The sequence below is a fragment of the Bos taurus genome, chromosome 13 (genome assembly GCF_002263795.3).
Source record: "Bos taurus isolate L1 Dominette 01449 registration number 42190680 breed Hereford chromosome 13, ARS-UCD2.0, whole genome shotgun sequence".
NCBI classification, from domain to species: Eukaryota; Metazoa; Chordata; class Mammalia; order Artiodactyla; family Bovidae; genus Bos; species Bos taurus.
In genome coordinates, this window is record NC_037340.1 from 62,903,590 (window position 1) to 62,916,687 (window position 13,098).

The following is a 13,098-nucleotide window of genomic DNA, read 5'->3' on the forward strand; positions in this document are numbered from 1 at the left end:
AATACCCTTTCCAGGAATCCTCTTCAGATAAACGTTCACAGGTGCATGAAGGGGACATGACACCATTGTCTATGGTGCAAGAAGCTAGAAACAACATGAATTCCTTGAATATGGTCTTCCTAAATACAAGAAGTGAGTTCTTTGGCAGATCACTCAGTCCTGTTCACAGCTCTGTCCCCAGTGCCTACATCGAGTCTTGGCATAGAACAGGGCCTCAGGCTATATTGGTTAAATGGACATCTGAATCCCAATAATGGGATATTGTGCAACCATTAAAGAGAATGAAACAGAGCTACATGAGCTGAGTTGGAAAGAGGTCCTCAACTTGCTCAATGATAAAAACAAATATGGAAACTTCTCTCTGGAAGTGTTTGAAAATATTAGCCATGGGTACCACTCCAGTGCTCTTGCCTGGGAAACCCCATGGACGGGGGAGCCTGATGGGCTGCAGTCCATGGGGTCGCTGAGAGTCGGACACGACTGAGCGACTTCACTTTCACTTTTCACTTTCATGCATTGGAGAAGGAAATGGCAACCCACTCCAGTATTCTTGCCTGGAGAATCCCAGGGACAGAGGAGCCTAGTGGGCTGCCGTCTATGGGGTCGCACAGAGTCGGACACGACTGAAGCGACTTAGCAGCAGCAGCAGCAGCAACATTAATCTATGAGAAGACAATTGCTTTGCACTTTCCTGAGGTTTTTTTATTTGTGCTTACTCACTCAGTCGTGTCCGACTCTTTGCGACCCCATGAACTGTAACCTGCCGGGCTCCTCAGTCCATGGAATTCACCAGGCAAGAATACTGGAGTGGGTTGCCATTTCCTTCTCCATTTTTTAATTTAGGTGTATATTATTTTTGACATTTTTAAAATTCTATTTTTCAAAAATATACCACATTCCAAACCATCTTAGCTAGGATTCAAAGACAAGGCCCTCATCAACTCAAGAAGCCTACTAGGATCTTAGTAGTGGGAGAAAGAAGCACTTATTAAGCATCTACTATATACCAAGCATGAAAGCTCAAATCTCACTAACACATCATCACTTAACCACACCAAGTCAATGAGACTGATCCATTGTTAAACTGTTCTATTTAACAGTTGAATAAATTGAGTAAACTGAGTCTCACATGGATGACATGGCTTGCAGTGCAGGATAAACACTGAAGAACATGGGCTTTGACATCTGACAGATCTTACTTCAAATTCCATCTCTGCCTCTGTGTAACTTTGGGCAAGTAGCTTCACCTCTACAAGTTTTAATATTCTTATTTGTACAATGAGATGAATAATGTACCTTGAATCATAGGGGTGGTTTTGAGGATTCAGTGAGAAAACATACAGAAGGCATTTAGCACAGTATCCAGGACATTGTAGGTGCTCAATAAAGAGCAGACATACCAACACTATTATTAACCTTCTTATCATTACTGTTAGAATTCCCTCCGCTACCATCAGCAACCAGCTCATATTGTAAATGGAGGCCAAAACCTGCCCCCAGAGTCCCACAAGCATTTTAATCAAAGATCCAAGGAACAGGCCAGAGCTGATTAAGCCAAGTTTTGTCTGTGGGGAATCATATGGCCCTAAGCCATGTATGTGCGCAGCCAAATTAACGTTTTCTTGAGAACAATGATTAGAACAACAGGTTTTTGCAGTCATGGAGGGGACTAGACAAGGGCTCCATTCACACCTCTGTTCCCAGGACAAGAGTCCCTCAGGCACCTCTCAGGCACAGCTACACTCACCTAAACTGAACAGGGTGACCTCGGATTAGCTGCATCAGTTAACAACATCCCACTTTTGACAGTGGTGATATATGGAGCCAATTTTCAGGCAGGATATCAGGCAGTACCCATCTGCCAGAGGACAGGCTGGCAGGGACCTGGTCTTGGAGTTCTGAGGACTCATAACGGAAACTCTCAGGAGTCAGTCAAATCCAGCATGAGCCTGGAACCCCCTTTTAAACATTTACGAAAGTCAACTGCAACTGAGCAGGTTAAAGGCAAAGTAGAAAGAGTCAGAGATGTCCCCTCCTAGGGATCACTTCCCCCAAACTCACCAGCATCTAGGCTTGGCGCCAGGTCTGGGGATCTGAGACAAACTACACATGATTCTGCCCTCAGAGACCTTCAAGTTTACTGGAGAAAACAAAAATTGCTGCTGCTGATACGATGATGACAAAGGTTGACATTGATCAAATGCTTACCATGTGGAAGATACCGTGCCATAAACTTCAAATGCACTGTCTCATCCTTATAAATAGCAAACAAAATAAACATAAATGAGTGCCTACTTATGCACACTGGCCTCAGCACATAACATGCCTTATTTCTTAATCTTGCAAACTACCATGAGAAGTGGGTATTATCCAAGGCAGGGTCAACAGCGGTCTCTGCAGTCAGAGAAACCTAGGTTTGAATTCTTTTTTGTTGTTGTACCGCAGAGCATGCAGGATCTTAGTTCCCTGATCAGAGATTGAACCCCTGCCCCTTGCAATGAAAGCACAGAGTCTTAACTATCAGAATGCCAGGGAAGTCCTTAGGTCTGAATTCTGAGTCTGCCAATTTATTAGTTGTATGACTTAAAGGAAGTTACTTATTTTTAACAAATTTGGTGACTTTGTCTGTAAAATGGGGATTATAGCAATTCCTACTATTCTTTGTATTTTTATGTACGTACTATTCTCTGCCTGTATCTTTTTAAAAGCCTGATCTTTATGTGAGGTGAAGCTTCTCTTCTTTGTACAAAGTACTAAAATTGACTTTATCCATTTTTGTCCTTTAGCATTATTTTTTAATGCATCAAAGGCTCCCTGTTGCCAGCCTTGCTGGGGGGCTGTGGAGGGAATGGAGGCATTTGACCATCCCTCCCTTTTCCCCCAGGCACAGTCTCCAAGGGCCTGGTTCCAGATCCGTGCACACAATGGGCCTCTCTAAGAAGCAGACAGATGAGTAACTAGCTGCCAGCTTGGGCCCAGACTGTGGTCACAAACACATCCCTGTAACTGAGAATAGGCTCAAGACACTTGTGCAAAATCCTGACCTCACAGAAGAAAAGGTCCAGAAGGCAGGCTGGGATTGCTGAGTCCCTTAGGCTGGGGGTATAGGGTTCTGGCTGGCAACAACAATTTGCCAGTAACAGTTTTCTTTCTAGGATGTTGTCAGACAGCTCTGTACTCACCAAGCCCCAGACCTCAGGAAAGATGCCCTACTACCCTGCCAAGTTCACATCCAAAGGATAGGCCATGGCTCCTTGGAAAGTCAAAGTGAAAGTTGCTCAGACGTGTCCAACTCTTTGCGACCCCATGGACTATACAGTCCATGGAATTCTCCAGGCCAGAATTCTGGAGTGGGTAGCCTATCCCTTCTCCAGGGGATCTTCCCAACCCAGGAATTGAACCTGGGTCCCCTGCATTGCAGGCGGATTCTTTACCAACTGAGCTATCAGGGAAGCCCTTGGCTCCTTGGAGGTGGCCTTAAGGAGTGGGATGAGGGCGGGGAAATTCTGAACAATGTGATCACTGATTGGGTGCTGGGGAGGAACCTAGGCCCAGAGAGGCTTCTAGGAGCTCTGGTTCCAGACTGGGGCAGCTGCCTGTTCTCCACAAACTCCCCCAAGTCTCAAGGACCAGCCACAACCCAGCATCTTAGCTTCCTCACATCTTCCAGGCTCTTCAGATCACCCATGCAATTCAAAGATTCTTGACCCCAGTTCTCAGCCCCAGCCCTTTGCTGCCTTGGGTGGAATTATCTCCTTCTATAAGCCTACTGGAGAGCAGCTGAGACAGACTTCAACTAAGAAAAAGCTGGAAAAAAAAAAACTAACAAGAAGGCCACAACATCAAGTGCATGTGTGCATGCTCAGTCATGTCCATCTCCTTGCGACCCTGTGGACTGCAGCCTGCCAGGCTCCTCTGTCCATGGGATTCTCCAGGCAAGAATACTGGAGTGGGTTGCCATGCCCTCATCCAGGGGATCTTCCCGACCCAAGGATCAAAGCCTCAGCCTCCTAAGGCTTCTGCATTCACAGGAGGTTTCTTTAATGCTGAGCCAGTTGGGAAGCCCCACAACCTCGAGACTCTTCTTTTATCCAAGCCTGCTTAGGTCAAACCATCATGATCTCCCTTCTGCTCACGGCCCCAGCCTCCTTGCTGCCATTCTTTTCTCTTTTAATATTTATTTATTTATGTGGCTGCCTCGGATCTTAGTTGGGGCCCACTGAATCTTCACCGCATCATGAGGGATCTTTCATTCGGTGCACGGACTCTTGTTGCAGCACGCAGGCTCAGTAGGTGCCGCTCACAGGTTTAGTTGCTCCGGGTATGTGGGATCTGAATTCCCCAACCAGGGATTGAACCCACATCCCCTGCACTGGAAGGTGGATTTTTAACCACTGGACTGCCAGGGAAGTCCCTCCTTTCTGCCATTCTGCACCTATTGTTGCCTCCTTCCAAACCGGGTTGATGCTGTAAAGCCCAAAGCTGACCATGTGAGCCCCTGCTGAAAAACCCTTGAAATAGCTCTCTGTTTCCCTCCAAATTCCTTTATTCTAGCACTCAAGGCCCTGCAGGATCTGTCAATCTGAATAGCCTCCTCTTTCTCCACCCACTTCCTCACACCTAAGCTCAGATAAAGCTGAATTACTTCCCAGGCAGTTCCCCAGGTAAGTCAAGTCATTTCACCCTTCCCTTTTGCTCAGACAACTTCCATTCCTGGAATGCCCTTTCTCTATCCCATTCACATCTCTGCTTATTGTTCATAAGGTGCCAGCATCCCTCCTCCAGGAAGTCGTTCCTGACCATTTAGAGAGAGGAGACCACTGCTTCCTCCCACCTCTAGGCAGACTCCATCTCAGCACCCATGACAAGATGGTGATCTGGTAGGTTTGCTTAGCTATCTGCTCCATGAGACAGAATCCCCTTGAAACCACTGAGTAAAGCAGTATAAAGGGAGGAGGAGAGAAAGAGAAATCAGGAGAGCGCTTTCATCCAAAAGGGAGGAAAAAATACGCGAAGATTATAAACAACTTTATGCCAAGAAATTTGGCAGCTTAAATGAAATGGACAAATTCCTTGTAAGACATAAACTACCAAAACACATTCAAGGAAAACATAGATCATCTAAATTGTCTTATTAAAGACATCATGACTTCCCTGGCGATCCAGTGGTTAGGACTCTGCACTTCCACTGCAGGGGGTCTGGGTTTGATCCTTGGCGGAGGAGCCTGGTGGGCTGCTGTCTATGGGGTCGCACAGAGTCGGATACGACTGAGTGACTTCACTTTCACTTTTCACTCTCATGCATTGGAGAAGGAAATGGCGACCCACTCCAGTGTTCTTGCCTGGAGAATCCCAGGGACAGGGGAACCTGGTGGGCTGCCGTCTATGGGGTCGCACAGAGTCGGACCCGACTGAGGCGACTTAGCAGCAGCAGCAGGGAACTAAGATCTTATATGTTGCAAAGTGTGGGGGGAAAAAAAAAAACTTTTCTATAAGGGTAACTTCCCTGGAGACTGCTGCTGCTGCTAAGTCCCTTCAGTCGTGTCTGACTCTTCGCAGCCCCATGGACTGCAGCCTACCAGGCTCCTCCGTCCATGGGATTTTCCAGGCAAGAGTACTGGAGTGGGATGCCATCGCCTTCTCCGCTGGAGACTGCTACCAAACATTTAAGCAGGAAATAATACCAATTCTATGTAAATGTAATGGGACAGGAGAGGAGTTACTAACAGAAAAAAGTGAAAATATTAGTCTGACTCTCTGCAACCCCATGGACTGTAGCCTGCCAGGCTCCTCTGTCCGTGGAATTCTCCAGGCAAGAAAACAGGAGTGGGTAGCCATCCCCTTCTCCAGCCTACTATGTGCCAAATCCTATGCTGGCAAGAGACAGGCCAGGCTCCACCCAACAGCCTGCAGCAGGGCTTGCCAAGGAAAGATCTTGCCCAGAGAAAAGTTTTAGAGAACACAAGTTCCAGAGACCCTCAGTCCTGGGACAGTATGTATACTATATCTCTCCCCTTCTCTATCTGCACTAAACATTGCAAATCAATTCTAGCTCCTTTCTGCTGAGTTCAGATAAGACCTCTCAGTGTTTCCAAATATGGAACTCCCAGGAGCCACCAAGGAAACTGACACTCAGAATGAAAGCTGTTGGGTATCTCTGATCTAGCTCAACCCCAGCAGATATGAGATCTGAGGCCCAGAGAAGATGAGGGTCTTGCCCAAGGCCAGATTAATTACAGAGCAGACAGGATTGTAGATGCTGATTTTTAAATGGCTTGTGTGGAATCAGTTCCGTCGTTCAGTCGTGTCCAACCCTTTGTGACCCCATGGACTGCAGCACACCAGGCTTCCCTGTCCATCACCAACTCCTGGAGCTTGCTCAAATTCATGTCCATCAAGTCGGTGGTGCCATCCAACCATCTCATCCTCTGTCATTCCATTTTTAGACAGTGTTCATGTTTTGTACCCCCATTCAATAGAGGGCTCTTTTAGGCAGGCCCTGGGTCCAGTTTACCTTCTACCCCAATGCTGTGCACATCGGGTACATAGTAGGTCTCTGGAAAGGCATCTTGGCTTTAATGAGGAAGGAATGGAATGAATGAGGTGTCAGAGGCTTGGGTATTAGCCCCAATACCAGGAAATGCTTCAAATGTCTAACACTCAAGAGACACTACCTTCTCAGAATGATCCACACTAAGAACCCAGAAAGAGACATTCTCTACCTAAAGATGAGGAGGGGAGGGGGACCTCAGTGTAGATTAGAGACGTATCTACAGTAGAAATTTTACCATCTATGAACTAAATTTTCAAACAGCAGAGACTAAAAGAGCTTTTCAAGTCAACCGAAATATGACATTTTGATGAATTTCAACTATTTCAAACTGCATTACTGGCTATAAATATCAAAGTGATGAGGCATGTGGAAAGAAAGTCTCCTATATCCATCTCCTTTATGTGTGATCTCGTTATTTAACTTTGCTGTTAAAATATGATTGATATCCTTAAGCTTTCAGGGATCAATCCCGCAGAGGCAGCTTTAAGTGTATATTTAAAAATGCAACAGCAGCATTTGAATAGACACACAGTACATTTAAATAAATAATAAAATGTAAAAATAAAATAAAACGAAATGAGAGAGAATCGAGGTCAGGGCCATAAGAATGCCAAAGATCACCCAGGCATCCAGAGCCTGTTGGTTTCTGTGGCCTCTTGGAGACATCTTTGGCAACCTATCAGGACCTGGGCCTGGGCCTCAGCGCAGCAGCTTCGTTGGCCATGGCATTCTCCATCAGCCCCCGCCACCTCCCTGTGCCTGTTCTGGGCCAGGAGCCAAAGACACATTCCTCGGGCCCCCATGGTTTCCGGAACTGACAGAGTAGAATTTGATGAATGGGGTGAGCAAAGCAGAAACCTCCTGACAGAGATGGCAAAAGGCAGAAGCGGGACCACCCCAGCAAGAGACTATAACAAGTGATGGGAAACCGAGGCCAGGAGAAAGCAAAGGTCTCATCTAAGACGACACAGTGAGGGGAGAGTGGCAGGGAGCCACCAAGTTTCCCTCCCCTCCAAAACACATTCCTCTTGGATCCTAGCTAGAAGTAGCCAATGTCCTGCTACATAAAGGCCAAGTACCCTCCCAAGGCAGGATGGGTCGCAGGGTTCTAGGGCCCCTGGGTGATAGGAGGATTTAGAGTTGAGAGCTCCCCTGGTTTCTCAGGCAAGATTCTAAGTCTCTCCTTCCCTAGTCCCCACCCGATTCTTCCCCTGTGTCACTCACCGAGTGGCAGTTCCTACCATGGACCTTTCATCCTAGTCCCACAACCCAGCAAGGCTGAAGTTATATCCCTGCCCTACAGATGAGAAAACTATGGCTCAGGGAAATGAAGTGACTCATCCAAGGTCAAACAGCTAGGGAGTGGGAGAGAGGAAATGAAGTCCAGATCTGCCTGGCTCTGAAGCAGCTCTATCCCCACCACACCAATATCTCAAGGCAGGTCTCCAAGTTCTGTTTCTGTTTTCAACCCTGCCCACCTCCCAGACCCCACTGGTTGAGGCCTGGGGGGGATGTAGGGAAGAACTGAACACCCCTGGGTCCCCAGTGCTTACCCTCCAGCACCACCTCTTTGCCTGTCTTCTTCAGGACTTGCACCGCCTCGTCATGGGTGGCAGAGGAAAGGTCCTCCCCATTTACGGACAGGATGGCATCCCCCACGAAGAGGGCCTCCGTCTGGTCAGCTGCCAGGCCCTTGAAGATCTTGGAGATGAGAATAGGCATCTTGTTCTCTCGGCCCCCTGGACAAGCACAGAAAGAGGAAGAAATTGAGGCAGACACTCCAACACTTGTGAGTCACGACAAGGCAAAATTATTTCTGAAGGTCTCCCACTGTGTCCAGCCCAGTACTGGGAAAGCGGCAGTGTGGGGCAAAGAGAATCTCAGAAAAGAGCCTTAGAAGTTTGGGGCACTAATGATACCTAAAAGACATTTTCTAAATTTATAGTGTTATAATGGATCTTTTGGGTAAGTGCTTTGGGTGGTCACCAGTGTTTGAAGAACTTACAAGATGCTTCAATAACTTCTTCTTATTTTTTATTTTAAGTGAGTTTCCCATAATGGGGAAACTCACTGATAACCTCTAATCGAGAATAAAAATAGAAGTCAGTTACTGCTATGGCCACAAAGCTGAAAGCTTCACAACCTAGGTCTCAGCATGGAAACCAGGGCTTTAAAGTCTAGAGATTTCAAAAGCCTATCTGAATTGCATCTCTGATGCAAAAAGACAAAAAAATCAAATAGTAATACATTTTACCATGTTGCTTTATTTATAAGCTCTTGAATGTCCTTTTAAAATAATAAACAGTGATAACAGTTCACATTAGTTCCACATACCAAGTGCCAAGCACCATGTTAAATGCTTTCAATCTTGTCTCATTGCATCTTCACAACACCCAATCACACAGGCATGCTCAGATTCCTATTGGGAAGGTTGAAGTGTGGAGAGAAACCCCTTGTCCAAGGTCACCCAGCTAATTAGTGGCAAAGACAATATCTGAACCTAGATCTCCAGGCTCCAGAATCAACACTCTTAACCCTCTGGTAGGCTGCAAGTCAGGCCTTCAGATACCACACTATTGCTCCATCCTCAAAGATGAGGAACAAGTGGCCCAGGGAGAGGCGGTCATAATTTCAGGGTCACTCAACAGACTGGTGGCAGAAGTAGGACTGGAATGCCTCTCTGGACCCCCACATAGGCCCAGCAGTTTGCTCACTGCAGTGCGCAGAGCTTGAAGCCTAGGAAAGGAAGGAGTTTCTATTTAAATTGAGTTGGCCAAAATGTTCATTCGAGTTTTTCTATAAGATGATATGGAAAAGCCCGAATGAACTTTTTGGCCAACCCAGTATCTATCTGCCCTCTTCCACCTGAAACTAAGGACTTCAAGTCAGTTTGAATCCATGGCCATTCCTCGATGCCTCGGGCTGGGCTGGACCCTAAAGGAGAGGTCAACACACCAACAGGAGTCCAGTCTCCATCCATAAAGAATTGAATGGAGCTGGTATTCCCCGACACCTCCTAAAAGTCCCTTTACCCCCACCTGGGAGTATGAAGCTAGGGAGTAACTTTATGTGACCTTGAAGAGTCCTCTTCCTCTCCAAGACTCAGTCTATCTACAAAATGGAACGCTATATGAACATTAAGTTCCTTCCTGCTTTAACACAGAGTGTACAATTTCTGCATTGATCTGTTGTCCTATCCCACGCTGGTGTTTGAGGGCAAAACAGGTATCCACTCCCTGGCTTTCTCATTACCCCGCTTTTAGATCCCTTTGGTTGGTTGCATGGAAGTTTGCCCTTTCCTGGGGAAAAATCAACTTCTCTGAACACTCTTTAGTGACTTGATAATTGAGGTTCAAATCCCAGCTCTGTCACTCACTGACTGTGTGATCCTAGGAAAATCATTTTCCTTTTCCTTTTCATTTTTTTTCCAGTTTTTTACTTTTCCTTTTCAGTTTTTTGTTTGTTTGTTTCCTTTTCATTTTACTTTTACTTTTCAGTTTCCTCACCTGCTAAATGAAGATTATACTTCCTATCTTTTAGTACTTGTTGCCAGGATGAAGTGGATCCTGAGCCTAGAGTACTGGGCATAGCACTCAGCACACGGTGGTAACCAAGTCACCACCATCCCCACCCCCTCAGGAAGGAATGGTGAACGCAGCAGCTGGGGTGTGCAGACTTTTCAGCACCAGGTTAGTTACTCTGGGAGTCTTTCCTGACCTTCATTTTTCCTCTCATCTAACAGCAGTAACTATCTAGGCACCTATTATGTGTTGGCAGAGTGAGTATTTTGGACACCTATTTTCATAGAAACATCCCAATTCTATCACTACTCTCATTATATAGTTGAGGAAACTCAGGGCCAGAGATGGGAAAGGGCTTCCCAGGTGGCACTAGCAGTAAAGGACCCGCTTGCCAATGCAGCAGACATGAGAGACGTGGGTTTTATCCCTGGTTTGGAAGATCCCCTGCAGGAGGAAATGGCAACCCAGTATCCTAGCCTGGAGAATCCCATGGACAGAGGAGCCTACCAAGCTACAGTCCATGGGATCTTACCACACAAGTTCACACAGGTGATTCTGGACTTCAGTCTGGGTTGCACCTTAAAGAAAGCTGTCAGTGCTGGGGCTGAAAGCCCATCTCAGTGCTGTGATGGTGGACACTTAGGACTGTTCACCCACACGTACAGGTTTCCTAGGTGCTCAGATTCCCAGGTCCTTTCCGGCCCCCGGTCTGTGAGCCCAGCCCAGTTGGCACCTCCACCTAGTCGCCATCCCAGCCATGCTTCCCACTCCAGACCTTACCCCTCCTTCCCTTCTACTTTGACCGTATCTTGAAGACTTCCTCTTCCTTTCCCTAGTAGCACCCCAGGCCTCAGTCTCCCTTCTCTGTCCTTTGCTCTCCTGGGGTCCCTCTTGTCCTTGATACCCATGCAACTCCTGAGAGGCAGTCTCAGACCTCTTTGCCTCGGCACACAACTCCCCACCCACTTGTCCTTGGCGTGCCCCTAAAGCCGTCCACACCTGTGCCTTCTGACTGAGACCTCAAAGCCCTCTCCGACCTTGGTGCTCTGGTGCCCTCGGTTCTGTCCTCCCAGACGCCGTTACCCCGGACAGAAGTCCACCAACTCCACGTCCTCAATACGCTGCCAGCACCCGCGATCCTTGCGCCTTAGCGGTCCCACAGACACCAAGATCCGTGCCCTCGGTGCCCCCGCGCCCACCTTTGATGCTGATACCCAGCCCGCCGGCGTCGGCCTTGCGCACCGTCACGCGGCGCGGCTGGAGCAGCAGCGCCTCCGGCAGCGGCGGGGACGCGGCGCCAGGTTCGGCGGCGCCGTTGAGCTGCGCGGGCTCCGGCTCCCGCTGGGCACCGGGCTCCGGTCCGGGCTCGCCGTCGGCGGGGCTCACGGTTAGCGCGTCCTCTTCTAGGCTGAGCACCGCCCGCTGCCACCGCTCGCCGCCAGCCCCCGAGCCTGCCCCGGCGCGCAGTTCCAGCAGCCCGGTGCGCGGGGCGCGTCTGCCTGACGCCATCTTCGCCTCCGAGCCCCCGGGCCGCCGCGCTTGCCCTGCCCGCGCAGTGCCCGGCCCGCTCCGGCCCAGCGCCCAGAGCTGAGGGCACCGGGGGCCCAGCTGGGCCAGCCGCCACCCTACCCCAGGCCGCGGGGGTGGAGCCTCGGTGGGCGGGGCTGTATGTGGGTGCGGTTAACAGCGAAGGGCGTGGTCACCGGCAAGCTAGAAGGGGCTGTGGCGGGTTCCAAGAGCCAGAGGATATTCTGTGAGACTGCATGACTTTGCCCACAAAGGTCCATTTAGTCAAAGCTATGGTTTTTCCAGTAATCACGTACAGATGTGAGAGTTGGACCATAAAGAAGGCTGAGCGCCGAAGAATTGATGCTTTCGAACTGTGATTCTGGAGAAGACTCTTGACAGTCCCTTGGATAGCAAGGAGATCAAACCAGTCAGTCCTAAAGGAAATCAACCCTGAATATTCATTGGAAGGACTGATACTGAAGCTGGAGCTCCAATACTTTGGCCACCCAATGCGAAGACCCGGCTCATTAGAAAAGACACTGATGCTGGGAAAGATTGAGGGCAGGATGAGAGGGGACGACAGATGATGACATGCTTGGATGGCATCACCGATTCGATGGACATGAGTCTGAGCAAAATCTGGGAGATGGTGATGGACGGTGAAGCCTGGCGTGCTGCAGTCCATGGGGTCACAAAGAGTCGGACACGACTGAGCGACTGAACGACAACAACATGGGCATGGGGACATAAGGGTGTCCGGACGGGACCCAAAGTTAAGGCAATGAGAGCGTGAAGTGGGGTGGTCAGGGCCCTGGGGGCCCGGCTTCGTGCCCGGGCTGGACCCTAAGATCCTGGGCAGGAGACAGCCCGGCGAAGCTGTCGAGGGCCGAGGCCGTAGCTCGCAGCCATGGGATCACGAGAAAAAGAGACAGAACCATGGATCGTGGTGCGAGGCTTTGGGCTTTAGAGTGGGGCTGCATATGGCGGAGCGCCGGACTGCAGGGACACGGCTTGAGTTTAAGAGGTAGACCTCGAGCTGCAAGGGACTTCTCAGGCGGGCGGCTAGTGCAGGAGATTTGCGGGTTTCCGACTGTGGGGCGGGAACTCTAGGCCTCAATTACCTCATCTGTGAAATGGGGGTCCTAATAACCCCTATAACCCTCACAGGGACTGTGTCAGGGTTATATCAGTGGGGAAATATATTTTACTCTGTGAATCTTATGCAATCAATATAATCACTTTTATTTGTTGAATCCTTACTTTTACTGAATCCACTTTTTTTATCTGTTGAATTGACCAGGCCTAGATCTGAGCATTTTCACGTGTTTTCTCAGCTTTACAGTAGCCTCGTGAAGTAGCTACAGTTAAGAATACTCCCATTATACCGAAAGGAAAATTTTGATTCAGAAGATCTAATTGGCCCAGTTCACACATTTGTGAGTAGGGCAGAGCTGGGATTCAAACCTAGTCTTGTCTCACACCAGTGCCTGGGCACTGATCCTGGGCACTAGACAG

At 48.7% G+C, this 13,098-nt stretch overlaps 1 protein-coding gene across 1 annotated transcript in view; it reads right to left on the reverse strand.

Moving 5' to 3' along the window:
- The window catches only part of SNTA1 (syntrophin alpha 1), a 26,242-nt gene extending 14,649 nt beyond the window's left edge, over positions 1 to 11,593 (reverse strand). Inside the window, exons 1-2 of the mRNA NM_001075898.2 lie at positions 11,274 to 11,593; positions 8,107 to 8,292 (exon numbers count right to left, since the gene is read on the reverse strand). Of these exons, the coding sequence (NP_001069366.1) occupies positions 8,107 to 8,292; positions 11,274 to 11,583 (496 nt within the window). The 5' untranslated portion in view covers positions 11,584 to 11,593. The remainder of the gene's footprint in view (positions 1 to 8,106; positions 8,293 to 11,273) is intronic.
- Between the last annotated feature and the right edge of the window lie 1,505 nt (positions 11,594 to 13,098).